Consider the following 18,211-nt stretch of genomic DNA (forward strand, 5'->3'; position numbering starts at 1 on the left):
AAACTAGCCGGGCGATGTGGCGGGCGCCTGTAGTCCCAGCTACTCGGGAGGCTGAGGCAGGAGAATGGCGTGAACCCGGGAGGCGGAGCTTGCAGTGAGCCGAGATAGCGCCACTGCACTCCAGCCTGGGCGACAGAGCGAGACTCCGTCTCAAAAAAAAAAAAAAAAAAAAAAAAAAAAAAAAAAAAAAAAAAAAAAAAAGAAAAAAAGAAAAGAAAAGAAAAAAAAAGCTTCATCAAAGCAGTGCAGGAGAAAAAGAGAGAGCACCCGCACCACAGGTGAGTTCGCTCTTACCAGGGCCAGCTTCTGGTTCAGCAGGTTTCCCCTCTTCAACTGTGGCTTCTTCTACCTTCACTAAAGGTGCTCTTCCCTTTAGTGAGGGCTCATTGGCAACTTTCTGAGGTTCCTTTTCAGGGTCTTTTTTCTCAGGCTCCACTCTGACTTCCCTCTTGACAGGGCGGATGTTGCCGGGGGATGGGGGCCGGACCTGAGCAGGAGCAGCTTTGACTGAGCCGGGTGGCAAGGAGGATGTCGGTCTGGGTGTGCCAGGCAAATGAGGAAGAGACTTGGACGGAAGCCTGGGCCACAAACAAACAAGGCAGACAGAAGGGGACACATGAGAACAGGCTTGCCAGAACCTAGAGCACGACTCGATGGAAGAGAATGCAGATATTTAGCTCAGTGTATTTGTTTTTTATGTGGTAGATGCAGAAATAGAGTTGCTTTAGGGAACCATTCCAATTTCTCTTTTTCCTTTCCTTTCGGGAAGAATGTTATTCCCTAAGTCAAAGCCAAACAGCATGAGAAGAACAGTTCACTTTCAGAAGAGCGAGCTACTAATTCTCTAACATGGAACAACCCAGTCAGCCACTTATATTTCACTTACCAAAGTCGGGAGGGAGCTGGCGGTCTTGCTTTGGGATTAGATGGAGATATAGCCCTTCGGGTGCCAGATGTGAGGAAGGGTGCATTTTCTCTCTCTCTCTCTTTTTTATAGCCCTAAGTTCAGAGAAACTCAACAGTTAGATTTTTCCATGAGCGAGGCAACCACATTCACAATACTCAACAGTAGAGCTAGAAACCATTGAATGCCTTTTAAGGAATTTTCTCAGCTATGTCACATATACCCATTCCATCTCAACAAAAGGCCCTTGTTAGCTTAACACTGAACAGTATAACTGAATTAACACAATGTGACACTAATAAGGTGGTTCCGGATGTGTGATCTGGAGTCATGTTTGTCAAAAAGCATATGTATATACATACTTTTAGAAAGAACCTATACTTTGTGTCTAAAATTAATTACCTGAAGCAAAACCTCCCAATCAGGTTTATCCCACACAAATGTCAAATGTTACTTCCATTTTTAAAAAACTTTGAATTAAAACACATCTTTTTCTTTTTAATTCTTAGCATTTTCCCCCCAAACATACTGTATCTTAGTCTTTAAAAAAAATTACGTGCCTGCTATATTAGATAGAAACTCATTTTTCTTTTATATTGATGTTTTATAATGGAATCAAGTCCTTCCTCACCTAGTGTCCTCTTGCAGCAATAGATAACGGATACAATAGGTGATTCTGAAGAAAAGTCAGGTTTACAGTGAGGAATTTCAGCTATTTATTTATTTTTTTTGCTCTTCCTTACCAGGAATAAACTGAAATCTGAAGGTGGGCCAAAACATCACGCCTCCCTGACTGCCAACTAGGAATTCAGCTAGAGAGATGACACTTTCCTCAGTCAAAATGGGCAAAGGGAAGCCAAGAGAAGTGTTCTACTACTCTAAAGTCAATTGAGACCAAAACAAACAAAAATTGTACAGAGCAAAACAGACCCTTTCCAAGTATCTGAAACCTGACAATGGTAGGAGGCGCACGTGCCGGAGGCACCTATGTGAATACCTGTCAGGAGGGCAGACTGCAAGCATGCATGGGAAGGGGCAGAGTATTATCTAGCCCCAGGTGACATGAACTAGTAGTGTACCTTTCCATCTCTCCTTTTCTGCCTGGCTCAAGCATCAGTTCCTTTCTTCCTTCCTTTCCCTTTTATTCCCCTCAGTGTCCCTTTTAATTGCTTCCCTCCATTTTCCTTAATAGCACCCTAGTTGATGGACTGGGTTATCAGAGAAGCAAAAATATCTAAGTGTCAAATAATGCTCATTGTCTCCCTGGGATTTCTAAACAGAAAAAATGAAGAAAGAGGCAGAGAAGAGCTTCACAAGTGTGTGCCAGCTCTCCATCATTTCCAGCTGCTCAATCACCATTTCTCCCATTTTAGTTCCCAAAAGTGGGAGGTGGGGCCTCACAGAGCTGCTGTGGGCTTTGGGTATCAAAAGTTCATCCACCATATGGGGTGCTCCTGGCTGGTGTACAGGGTGGCAGGCCCAGGGCTTTTCCCAGGGGAGACTGGGGTTAAGCACCTCAAGTAGCCCTTCTTTTTCTTTTTCTCAAAACATTTTGATTTGGCTGAAATCAGATCAATGGGTGATCTAAATGGGAAAAGGCTCAAGAGGGACAATTTTTGATTTGGGGGGGGGTTGGGGATTATTATCTGTGCCTTGATAATACAGGGATCAGGGAATGAACCTATATAAAGGTATATAATCCTAGGATTACAGTGCCTTTGAACCAATTGTTTCTTTCTTTTTTAAAAGTGATCTCCTTTAATCACCTAGGAGTAGGTGAGCAGAGGAGGAATGGTTTGGAAAAACACTCAATACTTAACACCCTCCCAACCAGGGAGTTTTTTTCTTTTCTTTTTTAACTCTTTCAATCCTTTTGTTACTCTTATATCCAACCACTCATTTGCATACCAGACATGTAAAGGCACTCCTGATTCTTATCCTGATCTGAGTTAATAGCCCACCATCTATACAATCATCTTTCCTATTAATACTTTCCACAATGCTGAGGGGGAACACATGCTCAGCAAGTCAATGGCCTGGGCAACATATCAGCAGGAAAAAGACTTTAATTTTGTAATTAGGGTAGTTTAGAATACAGTATAAATATCCTCCAAGAGAGACGATTCACTGACAGATACTTTAAGGCAGTGCTGTTTAATAGAACTTTCTGATATGATGATGTTCTAAATCTAGCCACTAACCACATTTGCCTATTTGAATTTAAATCTAAGTTAATTCAAATTAAGTCAAATAGAAAAGGAAATTTGAAAAACAACTCCATTTCCTATAACATTCAAAGGAATAGCGCACTTAGGAATGAACTTAACAAAGGAGGCTAAAGACCTGCATACTGAAAACTAGAAGATAGTGCTGAAAGAAATTAAAGACAACACAAATAAATGGAAGGAAGTCCTGTGTGCAGGGATTAGAAGATTTAATACTGTTAGGATGTCACTACTACCAAAAGCGATCCACAGATTCCATGCATTCCCTATTGAAATCCCAATATAATTTTTATTTTTGCAGAAATATAAAAATTCGACCCAAAATTCACAGAAAATTTCAAAGGACCCTGAAGAACCAAAATAATCTTGAAAAAGAACAAAGTTGGAGTTCTTACATTTCCTGATTTCACAACATATTACAGGTTGAGTATCCCTTATCCAAAATGATTGGGATTACAGTGTGTCAGATTTCAGATTTTGGAATACTTGCATTAACACTTACCGCTTTAGCAGCCTTAATTCATAAAACTGGAAATCTGAGATGCTCCAATAAGCATCTCCTTTGAGTGTCATGTTGGTACTCAAAAAGTTTCACATTTTGGAGCATTCTGTATCTTGTTTTTTTGAATTAGAGATACTCAATTGGTAAAAAGCTACAGTGATCAGTACTGTGGTAATGGTATGAAGACAGGTATAGATATATGGGACTGGGCACTACGGCTCACGTCTGTAATCCCAGCATTTGGGGAGGTCGAGGTGGGTGGATCACTTGAGGTCAGGAGTTCAAGACCAGCCTGGCCTACATGGCGAAACCCTGTCTCTACTAAAAATACACAAATTAGATGGGCGTGGTAGTGCATGCCTGTAGTCCCAGCTACTCAGAGGGCTGGGGCATGAGAATCACTTGGGCCTGGGAGGCAGAGGTTGCAGTGAGCTGAGATTGCGCCACTGCACTCCAGCATGGGTGACAGAGTGAGACTGTCTCAAAACAAAACAAAACAAAACAAAAAGATACATAGACCAATGGAATAGAATCCAGAGCCCAGAAACAAAACCTTGTGTATATGGTCAAATGCTAACACCACTCAATGAAACAAGGACATTCTCTTCAACAAATTATGCAGGGAAAACTGGATATCCAAATGCAAAAGAATGAAGTTGGATTCCTACCTTATAAAATATACAAAAGTTAACTCAAAATGGAGTAAAGACTTAAATGCAAGACTTAAAACTATAAAACCTCTAGAAGAAAACGTAAGTGAAAAGCTTCATGACACTGTGTTTGGTACTGATTTCCTGGATACAACACTAAAAGCACAGGCAATGAAGTAACAATAAACAAATGGGACATCAAACTTAAACACTTCTATATATCAAAGAAAACAATCAATAGAGTAAAAAGGCAACCTATGGAATAGGAGAAAGTATTTGCAAGTCATATATTTAATAAGGGGTTACTACCAGAATATATAAATAACTCTACAATTCAACAATAATAAAATAACCCCATTAAAAAGTAGGCAAAGAACTTGAATAGCCATTTTTCTAACGATGCCATATGAAAAGCCAACAAGCATACACAAATACGTTCATCATCACTGATCATTAAATAAATGCAAACCAAAACTACAAGCCATCACTTCACATTCCTTAAGATGGCTGTTATCAAAAAACAAGATCACGACTGTTGGCGAGAATGTGGAGATACAGAAATCTTTGTGCACTGTTAGTAGAAATGTAAAATGATACAGCTGCTATGGAAAATGGCATAGAGGCTCCTCAAAAAATGGAAAATAGGATTACTATATGATCTGGCAATCTCTATATATCAAGTGAAATTGAAAGAAGGATCTCTAGAGATATCTATATTCCCATGTTCATAGCAGTGTTATTCACAATAGTCATGAGGTGAAAGCAACCCAGATGTTCACCAATACATGAAATGATAAACAAAATGTGGTATACAAATATAATGGAATATTATTCAGCCCTAAAAAGGAAGGAAATTCTGACATATAACAAGGATGAACCTTGAGAACATTACGCTAAGTGAAATAAGCCAGGCACAAAAATTCAAACACTGCATGATTTCACTTTTATGTGGTCTCTAAAGTAGCTAAATTCACAGAAACAGAAATTAAAACAGTGACTGCCAGGGGCTGAGGGGAGGGAGAAATGGGGAGTTGTTTAATGGGTATACAGTTTGAGTTTTTCAGGACTTAAAAAGTTCTGGACATTGGTAGCATTTCAATATGAATATACTTAACACTGCTGAACTTTAGAATAGTTAAAATGGTAAATTTTATGTTTTATATATATATATATATTTTTTAATCACTACTAAACATTTTTTAAAAACTTAAAATTCAACTTGTCAGTTTCACTAGCCCCTTTCCAAGTGCTCACTGTGGCCAGTCACTACTGAATTCCACAGTGCAGCTCCAGGATATAAATGACTCTGAGTCATTTTCTGGCAGTATTTGCCTAAATACTTGGTTGCAAAGAGGTAAAAAGACAGCTACTTGATTAAAGATAGAAAGAGAAAGGTAATAAAAACAAAACAAACCAAGGCTCTGGATCATGTGATGACAAATCTTTCATTTAACCTGTCAGCCACAGGTGGCCCTCAACCTTCTCTCAAGCAGTGTTAATTTTTGTTTTCACCCAGAACAAGATATTTTTTCCATGGTGAATGCTCTTTTCCCCTGCCCAGTGAGTACCCCCAACTTTGGGGCCAAGCTGTTCTGTTTAACTATGGCTTTTTGTCTGCAGTTAAGGAGGATCTCTGAAACACTAATAAACTAAAACTTCCCAGACATCAAAGATTGTTTCACCTGTGGCTTAGAGGGTTGGAGGCCTGACTCAATCGTGAATCAAACAGATTCCAGAAAGGCTGATGGAGCTTGAAAGAAAAACAGGGTGTAGGCAAAGCCATCAAGCTCTTACAACCCTGAATTATCCTTTAAGCAAAATCCTTTTAAGTGTCCATCAGGTTTATAAATCTGAATTGCTCTGGGAAGTTACGATTTTAAGAAATTGTTTCAGCCTTTCATTAAAAGGGTCATACTGTTATCTTGGAGAGAGGCAATGAGATCTTCTAGTTGACTGGTGAGTCCTTTAAGACTAAAGTACAATGTCTAAAGACCACAGAATAAGGTTTGTATCTTTCAACTGATACCAAATAAACACAGGATTTAAAACAAAGAAGAAGAAAGATTCCTGGAGACATACAAATTACCTCATTGCATTTATAGCATGGTGAAAATTAACATTACCTCAGCCCATAATAACAAGTACAAATTATATTTTTCACTTACAAAATCTGAGTTTATAGCACAGCCTAACAGCCTTTTAAGAATTAGTGATTTAGTAAATGACTAATGTTTTCAAAATACTTTTTTGACTATATTTTAAGATCCCTTGACAGGGCCTTGACAGGGATTAGCTAAGCAGGATAAAAATTATTTATCTTGCTTTTGAGTGAACCACGTTTAGAGTTCAGCCAGCTTCTGGATATGGTTGGAATAAAATGCCAAGGCAGTGGTCCAAGCCCACTTCCCCTTCAAAGGCCATTTGGTTTTCCTACTTTCAAAAATGAAAGTATTCTGGCATTGCACTTATGTGTATGGACGCTCCAGCAGAGTAGGGCATCCACTCATATATACTTGAACAAAGAAAAGCTTTTGTCTTCAAATTCAAATGTTTAGGAAGAGCAAAATCCCCAAGTAAAGAGGAAGTGAGGGGACACTACTGCCCAGCCAGCCAGATTCATGATCAATGGGAGAGATGGGATGGTGAATGTCGAGGTCTCCCCCTCTTAGGCCCACACCGCACATCAGGGTTGTGTCCAGTCTGCACAGGAACAGCACTGGCTCCCAGACTTGCCCAGCTGCTCCCAACAGCTACTCACCGCTATGCCATGAATGGTCCTCCTGCGAGAAGAGCCCTCAGGTGGTGTTACAAAGAGTTTTGGTCGATCCATCGAATTTCTAGAGTGTGCAGCTTTGTAGGGCATGATGATGGGGCTGCAAGATGCTGAACGAGGACAAATGGGGATAACTAGGGTGCAGGTGATTGGTTTTACACACAAGAGTGCCAGAAGAGCAGTTGAAGAAAGCCAAAAGCAGGTTCAGGAAAAGGAGCAAAGCAGAGATAGAGAGAAAAGTAGGAAGAAGATGTTATTACCTAAAGGTGCCCAGAACCATCATACTCAACTGTCCTTACAGTCCTATGAATTTATGATAAGTCCAAAAGGAAGGCATGTCCACGTAAAAAATCCGGAATATATTGTTAGCTCTTTGGCTCTTTAAATACTAATGAAAGATGTAGAAGTAATCCAGTAATTATGGAGAGCAATGGTCTTATATTCCTATTAGCTGATGGTTCTGGAAAAAACACTACATTAGTGATAAAAGATAATTTTTATGTAAAGAGTAGTTTATAACCAGACTTTTCCTAAATTAGCTTTAAGATGGAACAAAAGGTGGAAAGAGAGGAAGCGTGCAAGCAGGCAAGCAAGATATACTACAACTGTTTCAGGATTCAAGTTCAACAGCCAGCAGGGGAAAACAGCAACCAAACTTAAAAAATGTTAAGTGAACAAGTCTTACCAGGTGTTAAGACTTGTCACAAGGATAAGTAATACTTTTCCAGGAAAATATTCTGTACATGTCTTATTTATTTATAGGTAAACCAAATGCATGCTTCTGGGTTTTCCCAAAAGCCAAGGCATTTGATGGTTTATAGGAAGCAGCATTAGAACATATGGGGAGATTAGCTGTATCTATTTAAAATGTTGAATAGAACAGAAATATGTTAGATCCGCCAAATGTAAGGTTGAACCAGGAAGAACTTTTACAGTTTTACTCAAGATGGAATATTTTATGAAAAACCACATAGCTTCTGACCATTTACCTTCCAAGGAACACTGTTATGAATCAAGTTATTGTGAACAACAGTGAGTTTAAGGAAATTCATATAACACTGCATAGGTATTAAAAGTGTGAGTATTCAGGTTCTAAGGTCCATTTTCAGATCTCATTCAGAAATTTTATTTCCTAGCAAAAATAAGACAAACACAATTATAGAGAATACTATGTATTTGGACATGGTTATAAAAGGACTTCTCAACTGTAGGCTTTGTAGCAACCCTTTAAAGAAACCACTAGGCCAGCTGAATGTAAGAGGATTAATAAATTAAAAACTCAAAAGTTCACAAGACAAATTTGGGGTGATCTTAACTTCAGGATTATAGAGTTGAAAAAAGATTTGCTATTTGGGTTTAATTTACAGACAGAAAGTCAATCAGATTGCATCTTTATTAATGTGCTCTTTCATTAAATGCATGGCAGTATCTTCTGGCTATCACTGCATGGTTTTGTTCTGTTTTGAGATAGGATCTCACTCTGTTGCCCAGGCTGGGATGCAGTGGCACGATCTCATCTTGGCTTACTGCAGCCTTGACAGTGAATAGATTGGAAACTGCACTCTCTTTTCCCATCATTTGAAAACAGAATTCTGTTTCTTCAGGATAAACTAAAACACTTTTTCATTTCTTCAGTTTTCCTTAAAATAATATATGTATGTCTTAATTGGAAACTGATACAAAGCTTTACTTCCAACCTTAATGGAGAAGGAAGGATTTGTATTGTGAAGGAGGGAATCTCTTTGTCATTTTGCCTGTGATCACAGGAAAAATTCTTCAAAAATAATCTTTTCTCAAGAGCCACAACAAGGCATTTGCATTTTCTAGACAAGAAAGAGTTCACTAATGCAAAATTCTTCCAAGTCAATCAAATGCATTTAAGGAATAACATCCTGGCACAAGGCACTTCTGGGGATTAATAATCGGGGTGGGGGAGGCATGCACTGCCCAGGGCAGAGCCAGAGGCCATTCACCTTGCTCAAGGATCGAGAAACCCTAGAAAACAGCTCTAATTGGAGGCCATGGGTCTGACACTGAAAAAGCAATGAAGTATGGAAATATGATTTCTTTTCCCTCAAGTGGAAAATAACAATTTCATGAAGAATGTATGGAGCATTTCCTGAGGCTATCATGGATGTAAGCCAATATCACCAGGCCTCTGGTTTATTCTTTATTTTAGTGTTGATGTGATAGTAAATATGGGTTGAAAATATCCTTAAACATAGCTAGTATAGTCCATAGAAAAACATCCTCAAATTTAGTCCAAAGAACATCTTTTGGCTAAAATAAACATAAATTTCTTGTAAGGGTATTGGAGTTCATGGAATTCATTGCTGCACTGAATAGCAAGTACTGAAAAACCTGACATCTTCAAATCAATTATTTGAATAATCTGCCCTTCTGAAGAAATAGTAAGAACAATATATAGTTACTTTTTCCCAGAGTACACTTCATATCCCAAGTAGTTAATTAAACGTGAACACTGTCTCATGAAAATGTCATTGAGAAAGTCTCCCACAGTATATGTATTTCATCCTACTCTTGGTCATAAGTATGCATTAATTTCACTCATTCAGGATTTTCTATATGAAAGAATGGGTGTAGAGAAAAGATAATGCAGGTCAAGTGGTTGAAATGTAGCATAGCAAAAAGAAAAACGGCATAATATGGTAATATGATACTAGCATTTACTGAGGGCCTACTATGTTCAGGTACTAGTCCAAGCATTGTACATACATTATTTAATCCTGAGCTCTAATAATCACTTGTATTTTGAATGTCCTGGAGAAAAAAAGTACAGAAAAGTCAACCCAGAGCAGTGGCTGCAAATGAGAGGTGTGAGACTGGGAGTTCCAGCTCTCAACTACTCTATTGTCTGTGCAGGGAGTTTACAATCACTGTACATCCCAGGGCTAAGAGTAACTGTTTAATCTGCTGATGTAACCCAGCACAGGACATATTATAGGTTACCTTCTTGCCAGTAGCAATTAGGAATATGATGAGGTCAAAGAATAACACTAAAATGGGAAAACATGAAAGAATAATCAGGGACAATAGATGAAAAATAAAAATGATGGAAAATGTGGTTTTGACAAGATAATTGGAAGAGATGTTTGCATATATACTTCCAAATGAAAATTTAAAAAAAACCCAGGAATTCTGGTTCATTAAACATAAGCTGTATCGATGAAATCGGTGACAATGAAGCAGGCAATGTATTGACAAAACAGGCAGCTCAAGTAAAGGCTACGCACTCTTTCACACTGAAACAAATTACAGAAACATATCAACTTGTGAAAAGAGAATGGAAATGTGTCAAAATAAAGAGCCAGTTTGCAGATAAAAAAGCACCTTGTTTGAGCATAACAACAAAGAAGAGAAGAAGATGGGCAAGTAGAATGGCTGGAAAATGAGGAAATGGTATTGGAAAAGATTAGATGGAGAGTGAAAGAAGTGACAAGAGTTAGTGATGACAAAAGTAGTACAGATGATTTCCCAGCTGTGAGGCAGGAAATAGCATACAAGGGGAGATTCAGAAGCATGACAGTCATAAACCAGCTAAATGCTAGAAAATAGGACTGAAAAGCGTTTTTGTTTGTTTGTTTGTTTGTTTGTTTGTTTTGAGACGGAGTCTCGCACTGTCGCCCAGGCTGGAGTGCAGTGGCGCGATCTCGACTCACTGCGAGCACTGCTTCCTGGGTTCACGCCATTCTCCTGCCTCAGCTTCCCAAGTAGCTGGGACTACAGGTGCCCGCCACCACGCCTGGCTACTGTTTCGTACTTTTAGTAGAGACAGGGTTTCACTGTGTTAGCCAGGATGGTCTCGATCTCCTGACCTTGTGATCTGCCCGCCTCGGCCTCCCAAAGTGCTGGGATTACAGGCGTGAGCCACCGCGCCCGGCCTGAAAAGCGGTTTAAAAGCTTTTCAATTAGCTAAAGAAAAACTCATGATGTGTAGAAAAGTGTGAAATTCATAGGCATAGAAAAAATATTGAAATAAGCTGTACTTTCTCCTCCAGGAAAACCTCAGATGCAACGTGATGGCTCTTACAGGAGTGTGGACTTTACGGAGAACACACAACACTGTGGTTCAGCTAGCTGACTGCACAGCTGCACATAAAGCATCACTCAGGGCATTGAGGATGGAGGGGTAAGAACATTTATGATCCTGTCTACCCATTTTCTAAGTGGCTTTGGTGTAAGTCACTTATTGTCGCCGCACTTGGTTTCCATAAGAAGGTGGTGGGAATGCCCACACTCGCCTTCGTGACTGTCTCCCCGGGGTACTATGAGATTTAGACTGAGATTCATTCACTCATTGGGCACTGCAGATGAAAGACACCATAAAACCACCAGCAATTATTACTTAAAAGCAGGTTAATGAACATGGAGAGGCTTGCAAGGGCAAAGCACTTTTAAAGTGCCAAAGATGAGAGCTAGTAGACTGTTTATATAAATACACCAATTGTCCCCGAAGATATTTGGGAAAACCTAAATCAACTCACCAGGAGACATCTGTTACCCAATGCCTAACATGTACCTTTTATACCAACTAGATGTAGGCTCCACACTAACTTCTCATTATCATTAAATTAACTGGCTAATTCAGGTACGTTTTGCATTTCAGAAAATTAGGAGTTATAACCAATCATCATAACTGGTACTAAGCATGTTTCATATAATTTCAAAGAATGTAACAAATAAGGATATTACAATTAGCCTACTCCACAACTCTGAGAGTTCTGGAAGGGTACGATTCCTAGATTACATATAAAAGACTGGCACAGGGAGAAGTAGCTATGCCACAGCCACATTATGAAACGCTATGCTGAAATAACAGACTTGCACTTTGATTTTATTCCCAAGTCCATATATTAGCATTGAATGTTAAATTATTTCTACCTTGGATCATCTGCTCAGAGACAGAGGCAGAAGGAAAGGCAGGGAAGGAATACTTTCTTCGGGTAATGTTATGAACAGACAGAAGCCTCTGAAGCCATCGGAGCCCAGGGAGGGGCTTCGTCAGCCTGCCTGGCGTCTGGTGTCCAGATAAGATGCTAAGGCAGATGCCCAGAGGAAACAATGCCAGGGGTATGCAACCAACACCGACAGACATTTCCACCGGGGGAAGAGAGAAGCGCACTTTAGGAAAAAGTGAGATGTGATTAGACGAATATGCTTCAAAGGGAGGACTTGACTTCATGGGGAAAGTTCCACCTGGACAGTTTTACCTGCTTCTCCAGACAAGGCAGCTGTGCTTTTACTTCTGGCCAGGAACGAATGTGTGGGCGTCAGGAGTCTGTTAACAACGCTGCTCTCCCATGGGCTGAGCTGCAGGCGGCGAGCTAAACGTCACCACATAAGCAAGATGTTAGAAGCATTCTTTTCAGAGTCAAGAGGGCATAATACATCGTACCTATCGCTTCCATACGCTGGGCCTTCACAGGACTAGGCTCTGCAGGGAGGATGGCAGGCCAAGAGTCAGAGCAACAGGACCCCTGTCCAGAGGGAGCAGTTATTCCACCAGGTTGCTTTTCTTCAAGACGTTAAGTTTGTAGCAGGTTCTAAATTAGTTTTAAGACGCAAATTTTGCTAACCACCCTCTTTTACTACTCAACTGGCAATAAAACAAAAATATCATTTCAGCTATTATTTGGGTGTGTGTCTATAACTCCAGAGTGGTACTATCTGATGGGCATTGGGATAGATAGTAGACTGATGGCACACACCTTAGCCAGAAGGTTTCCTAAGTACCTTGAATAATAAACCCCAATAGAGGCACTGGCAGGTTAATGAAAGACGAGTCAAATAAAAGACAGAAAGGGGCCCCAATAAATTACGCTAGAGCTCCATGAATTGCTACTTTGGCCATGGGGGTATGTATGTGGGAATTAGATATAATAAAATGAAAGAAGACTCATGCAAAGTTCTGTATGGGAATCCTTTTGAGCTTTTCATTTGGCAAGTCAGGTTCTTTCAGGTCCCTCTTTGGCAATAATATAAAAAATTTGGCCAAGGACAAGGCTAAGGCTGAAGCAAGATAAAATTAAACAGAAAAGCCAAAATCCAATATAAATATAATCCTAGAGATTGCTAGTGGCTGCCTAAGAAGTCTAGAAAACAAATTTAACATAATGCAATGATGTACGGTCCCAAATTACATTGCAGCTTTGCAAGGTCATAGTTAGCAAATGGATGCCAATTATAAATTAATTACTTTGCTTATATGGTTAGCTTCCAGTGATGGCTCATGAAAAGATAGAAGCTATTTTCCAAAAATATCAGTAAAGCTGGCAAAATTCTACAAATATCACGGAAATGATTACATATCTTTATTTTAGAACACATTCCTGTCACTCTTAAAAGTTTTGTGTTTTTTTTTGGTTATTTTAAAATTTTATTTATTGTTTGTTTGTTTTAAGACAGGGGTCTTGCCATGTTGCTCAGGCTGATTTTGAACTCCTGGGCTCAAGCGATTCTTCTTCCTCAGCCTCCCAAGTAGCTGGGTTTACAGGTGCATGCCACTATGTCTGGATTAAAAGTCTTTAAAACGGTCTACACCTGAAAAGGCTGCTTCTGTTCCACTCCACAAACGGCAGGTGCAAGTCTCCTTTGCCTCTGGGGCAGTGTTCTATATAACTATCGTATATATATCATATTTTAAGTGAATGGCATTTAAATGCTAGGAAATTAGTTTCAGTTAATAAAAGCCATATACTGCTAAACATTGTCTTAAAAATAGTTGCTTCTATTTGGAATGAAGTATCAACTTCCAACAAGTACCTTAACTATGTGACTAATTTAAGAGTAGCTGCCTGTAGTCCCAGCTGCTCGGGAGGCTGAGGCAGGAGAATTGCGCGAACCCGGGAGGCAGAGCTTGCAGTGAGCAGAGAGCGGGCCACTGCACTCCAGCCTGGGCAACAGAGCGAGACTCCGTCTCAAAAAAAAAAAAAAAAAAAAAAGAGTAGCTATTTTGATCAGGCTCTGGTAAATTTAAGAATTAGTGAACTGTTTGTTAGAGTTTGCTTATTAGAAGAGTTTTCATGGTTAAATTAAATATTATCTGACATTGACATTAATTAAAAAGATGTTATAAAAACTACTGCAATAGTTACAATTAGAAAGCACCGTGGGCTAAGTACTATCATAAGCTATGTATGGCAGTGTGAGTATAACAACAGAATAGAATACAATCTAAAATTAGAATACATTTACAGGGTAAAATCAATGGGGAAAAGGTGATTAGGATTAACTGAAAATCTTCAACAGATCTATTTTCAAGAGATGAGAAAGGGAAGAAAGTTAAACTCTTCCTTTTCTTAGAAAAACTGTACGATGACTGTGGCTTACAACTGCAGAGATGGGTTGTCATGGAAAAGATAAGTCTCCTTTCTCCATTAAGAAGTTCATTTACTTTATTTCCATGAGTCTGAAGGCATCGACCAAAAATTTTATCTCAAATGATTAAAAACCCATTTTAACCTGTGTGTAAAGCAAATCCAGAGAGATTTGTTTTATATCTCCTGATACTCTGAACTAAACATATTGCTAGGAGAAACACATTTCCACTTCCACCACATTCATGACTATGCCTTGACCAAGATGGTGATAGAGCATCCATAAGATAACTTTTTAGTAAAGGTTAATAAAGGAGAATTGGTGTATTGTTGTTTGTTTTTTTTGTTTGTTTGTTTTCACCTAGAGGGGCCTGATTTTAAGAGTACCAAACTGAAGGGAGAGATATTAACTCTCATGGAACAACTCTATGGCATTGATCCTATTTAAGCACTTAAAATTGAGATATTGACAGTTTCCATTACAGACCACCCAGATGAAGAGAGGCAAACTCAAAGGCCTCTGGAGGCCATGCAAGTTAACATAAATAAATTATTGGGGCTAAACAAATTTATGGATACCTGCCTTACCACTTCCTCCCATAAGCATGGCATCACTATTCCATTTCAGGTAATAGGTGCCAAGAAGAAATTAGACACATGTTGCTAGGTCCTGATTTTTTCATTAGAAGTAGAAAACTGAAATGTTATATGAAGTATTCTATATTTTAAGTGTTGGCAATTAATTCTAATTAAAACAAGAACAAACAGCACTGCTCAAGTGAAACAGAACAAGCCTGTGGGCAGAATTTAGCTCGAGGTCTACCTCTGAATCCTATGATGAAGATTCTGGGGAAAAAAACCATATTGATGGATTTTTAAGCAAAGACAGGCAATTTCATTCTTACTCTTTTCCAACTTCCTAATGTTCTTTCTTGAAAAAAGTTGGTTACGCAGATTTAAGTTAGCTTAAAGATAATAATATATACTTTTAATGTAAAAATTTCCAGTGGCAACGTTCTGTTCCAGCAATTACAGAAATCTTTCATAATCAGAGGTTTCCTTTAACCAAAGTAATCTCATCAGTCCATGTAATACTATATTCAGATGTAATAATTAAAATATTTAAAAACTGACAAGGCACAGACACTACACTAATGACTGGCTCCCTTGGCTTTGGAGGGCCTGGGGAAGCACATCTTAGGAAAGTGATATGGAAATATTTCAGTATTTCTAATAACTAGTAGAGCTGTTTGGATACATTCCAGCAGAACATGAGCCCTGATGGTATCGGAGCCTCAATCTACTCTCAGCTTTGAGGCCTATGCCTTAGGACTGAGAAAGCTCAAACAATCTAATAATGACATATATACCTGCTTGACATATTTGTCTATAAGCTCCTCTAATTTAACAATCTCGTAAGAATGCTTTCTGATGAGATAATAAAGCATAACCAACTTTTAAAAATAGCAGGAAAGAACTAATGGAATTACTTAAATTTCTTTTATTTATTTTTAATTATTTTCTTTTTGAGATAGGATCTCACTCTATTGCCTAGGTTGGAGTACAGTGGTACAATCACAGCTCACCATAGTCTTGACCTCCCAAGGCTTAGGTGATCCCTCTGCCTCAGCCCCCTGAGTACCTGGGACTACAGGTGCACACCATCAAGCTTGGCTAATTTTTATATTTTTAGTAGAGACGGGATTTTGCCATGGTGCCCAGGCTGGTCTCAAACTCCTGGGCTCAAGTAATTCACCCGCGTTGGCCTCCCAAAGTGCTGGAATTACAGGTGTGAGCCACTGCACCTGACCTTAAATTTCTAAATGAGATAAATTTAAATTCAGAAGAAGGTTTAAAATTCTCACTAAAATAAAAGGCCTAAGCCTTTTAGGGTTCTACTGAGGGCTTAAGTTAAAAAGAAAAAAATTCCTTCCTAGACAATACATGGGAGCCCCTTCAGGCTGACCTGGCCTGTTAGACCAGGAACTGATTGACAGTTCTTTGGTAAGGAGGCAGAGAAGCAGAACTCTCAAATCTAATGTTCTCCCTCTTGTCCTATTATTTCTGCTTAGTATTCTATTTTCTGGGCCTCTACCATGATTCACAGGGCAGTTTTCTGGCCCCACCTATGAACTGGTTATTGAACTTCCCTTAACCCTGATGTCCTATGTCCTAATTCTCTACTCCTTACCACTTCTAACCACACACACACACACACACACACACACACACACACACACACACACACACACACACAGAATGCATGGAGTCAGAGTCAATTTAAGAAAGGACACCCATAAAGGTGAGAACTGAGGATGCAGTGTGGCAGTCACATGGGTGAGGAGTTGCCCGTCTGCAAAAATTAGCCTGTAGGACATTAAAGACAGGCTCACAATCTCTTAGGGACTCTATCACCCCAACTAGAGTAGGTGATCTATCCAGTAGATCTTTCTTAGTTCCAAGATTCTACTGCCTTAAGAAGGTCTATCGTGCAGAGAGTCTAGAACACATCTAATTGATACAGACAATTCAATGTCATTCCACAGCATGGACAGAATATTGCCATGTTTGCTGTCCAGCTCCCTACTCCCACCCTTACCCTAATTTCAGCTATGGGATTGTAAAAGATAATAAAGTTTTAAAGAAGTGTAAAATTCTAATTATAGTTTGTCTCAGATCCAGATTCACAAAAGTATGAAACTAAAGTGCTAAGTGACCAACTGCAAAGAAAAGATGAATAGACAACTGTAAGAATAATATTCACATGCTGTATCTTATCTTATATTTAGGGAATAGGTTTGAAAATAAAGGATATTTATGAAAGAAATTTAAATTCATAATATTTATGAAAGGCTCCTAATTTGACTACACGTCTAATATTGATGGTTTAGGCAAATGAGGTTAAAAAAACAAAAAGAAATGGTTTTGGTTAAAAGACAAGAAAGGAAAGTTGTTCAAACATTTACTATTTTAAGAGATTAGTTATAAAATAACACCAACAGTCACAGAATATTGTACATTACAATGACACCACCATAACTTTTATACAATACAAAATACATAAATATACATACACACATACAGAACATGCACACATTACATTTTTTAAAGATTATAAACACTGAAACTTTCCCAATCAGTTTCTTAATAAAGTACTCAAAGTAACCACAATTGTTTACTTTTAAAGAGTATGGGCTTCATATTGCACAATTCTTTGGTTTTATTTAAAATCATCTTAGTTATGTAAAAACAAGCAGCTTATCTTAAAAGCTTGATTTTTTTCGTTCTATGATATATGTAAAACAAAACTTTTGCTTTATAAATAACTCAACATTCATGTACTGTAAATCCATAGGATGAATAAAACTCAAAATTCAAACAAGATGTTAATAAAGGACTATGAATATTAAATGTTTCAGGAGGCTGTAATTATGATGATTTCTTGAAATTAGGCCAGATCCCTCAAGAGTTAATGAATGGACACCAAAAAACCAACAGCACACATTAAGAAATGCAGTAAGAAATAATTTGGTTAAATGAGAAGTAAATTGGCAAAATAAAATCTACCAACATGAATCATTTAAAAAGTTTTTAAAGAAAGTCAGAGCCTGGAATTCCCAAAGTACAGATGAAAAGCCAAAGACAGTATGATTGAAGTAAAAGAAATGTTCATAACAAAGATTATTTGCATTTTGCTGGATAAGTGGGTGATTTCTGGAGCTGTAAACTCATTTACTAAAAAGTTGAGAGAAGCACCGCTTTCGTCACTGCTAAATGCAATCACTCAGCCAAGTTCTAAAATGAGAAATGTTCTTGTCGC

At 38.6% G+C, this 18,211-nt stretch overlaps 1 protein-coding gene across 21 annotated transcripts in view; it reads right to left on the minus strand.

Moving 5' to 3' along the window:
- MAP7 (microtubule associated protein 7) overlaps nt 1-18,211 on the minus strand; it is a 211,693-nt gene that overhangs the window by 23,480 nt on the left and 170,002 nt on the right. For 11 of the 21 annotated variants that reach the window (XM_073022504.1, XM_073022518.1, XM_073022510.1 and 8 more), the window contains 4 exons: nt 12,286-12,399; nt 7,040-7,188; nt 887-999; nt 295-578 (listed from right to left, as the gene is read on the minus strand). In XM_073022504.1, coding sequence (XP_072878605.1) covers nt 295-578; nt 887-999; nt 7,040-7,188; nt 12,286-12,399 — 660 coding nt within the window. The remainder of the gene's footprint in view (nt 1-294; nt 579-886; nt 1,000-7,039; nt 7,189-12,285; nt 12,400-18,211) is intronic. The other 10 variants (XM_073022519.1, XM_073022512.1, XM_073022521.1 and 7 more) reach the window with 1 other exon arrangement.

This window comes from Chlorocebus sabaeus, chromosome 13 (genome assembly GCF_047675955.1).
Source record: "Chlorocebus sabaeus isolate Y175 chromosome 13, mChlSab1.0.hap1, whole genome shotgun sequence".
Classification (NCBI taxonomy): Eukaryota; Metazoa; Chordata; class Mammalia; order Primates; family Cercopithecidae; genus Chlorocebus; species Chlorocebus sabaeus.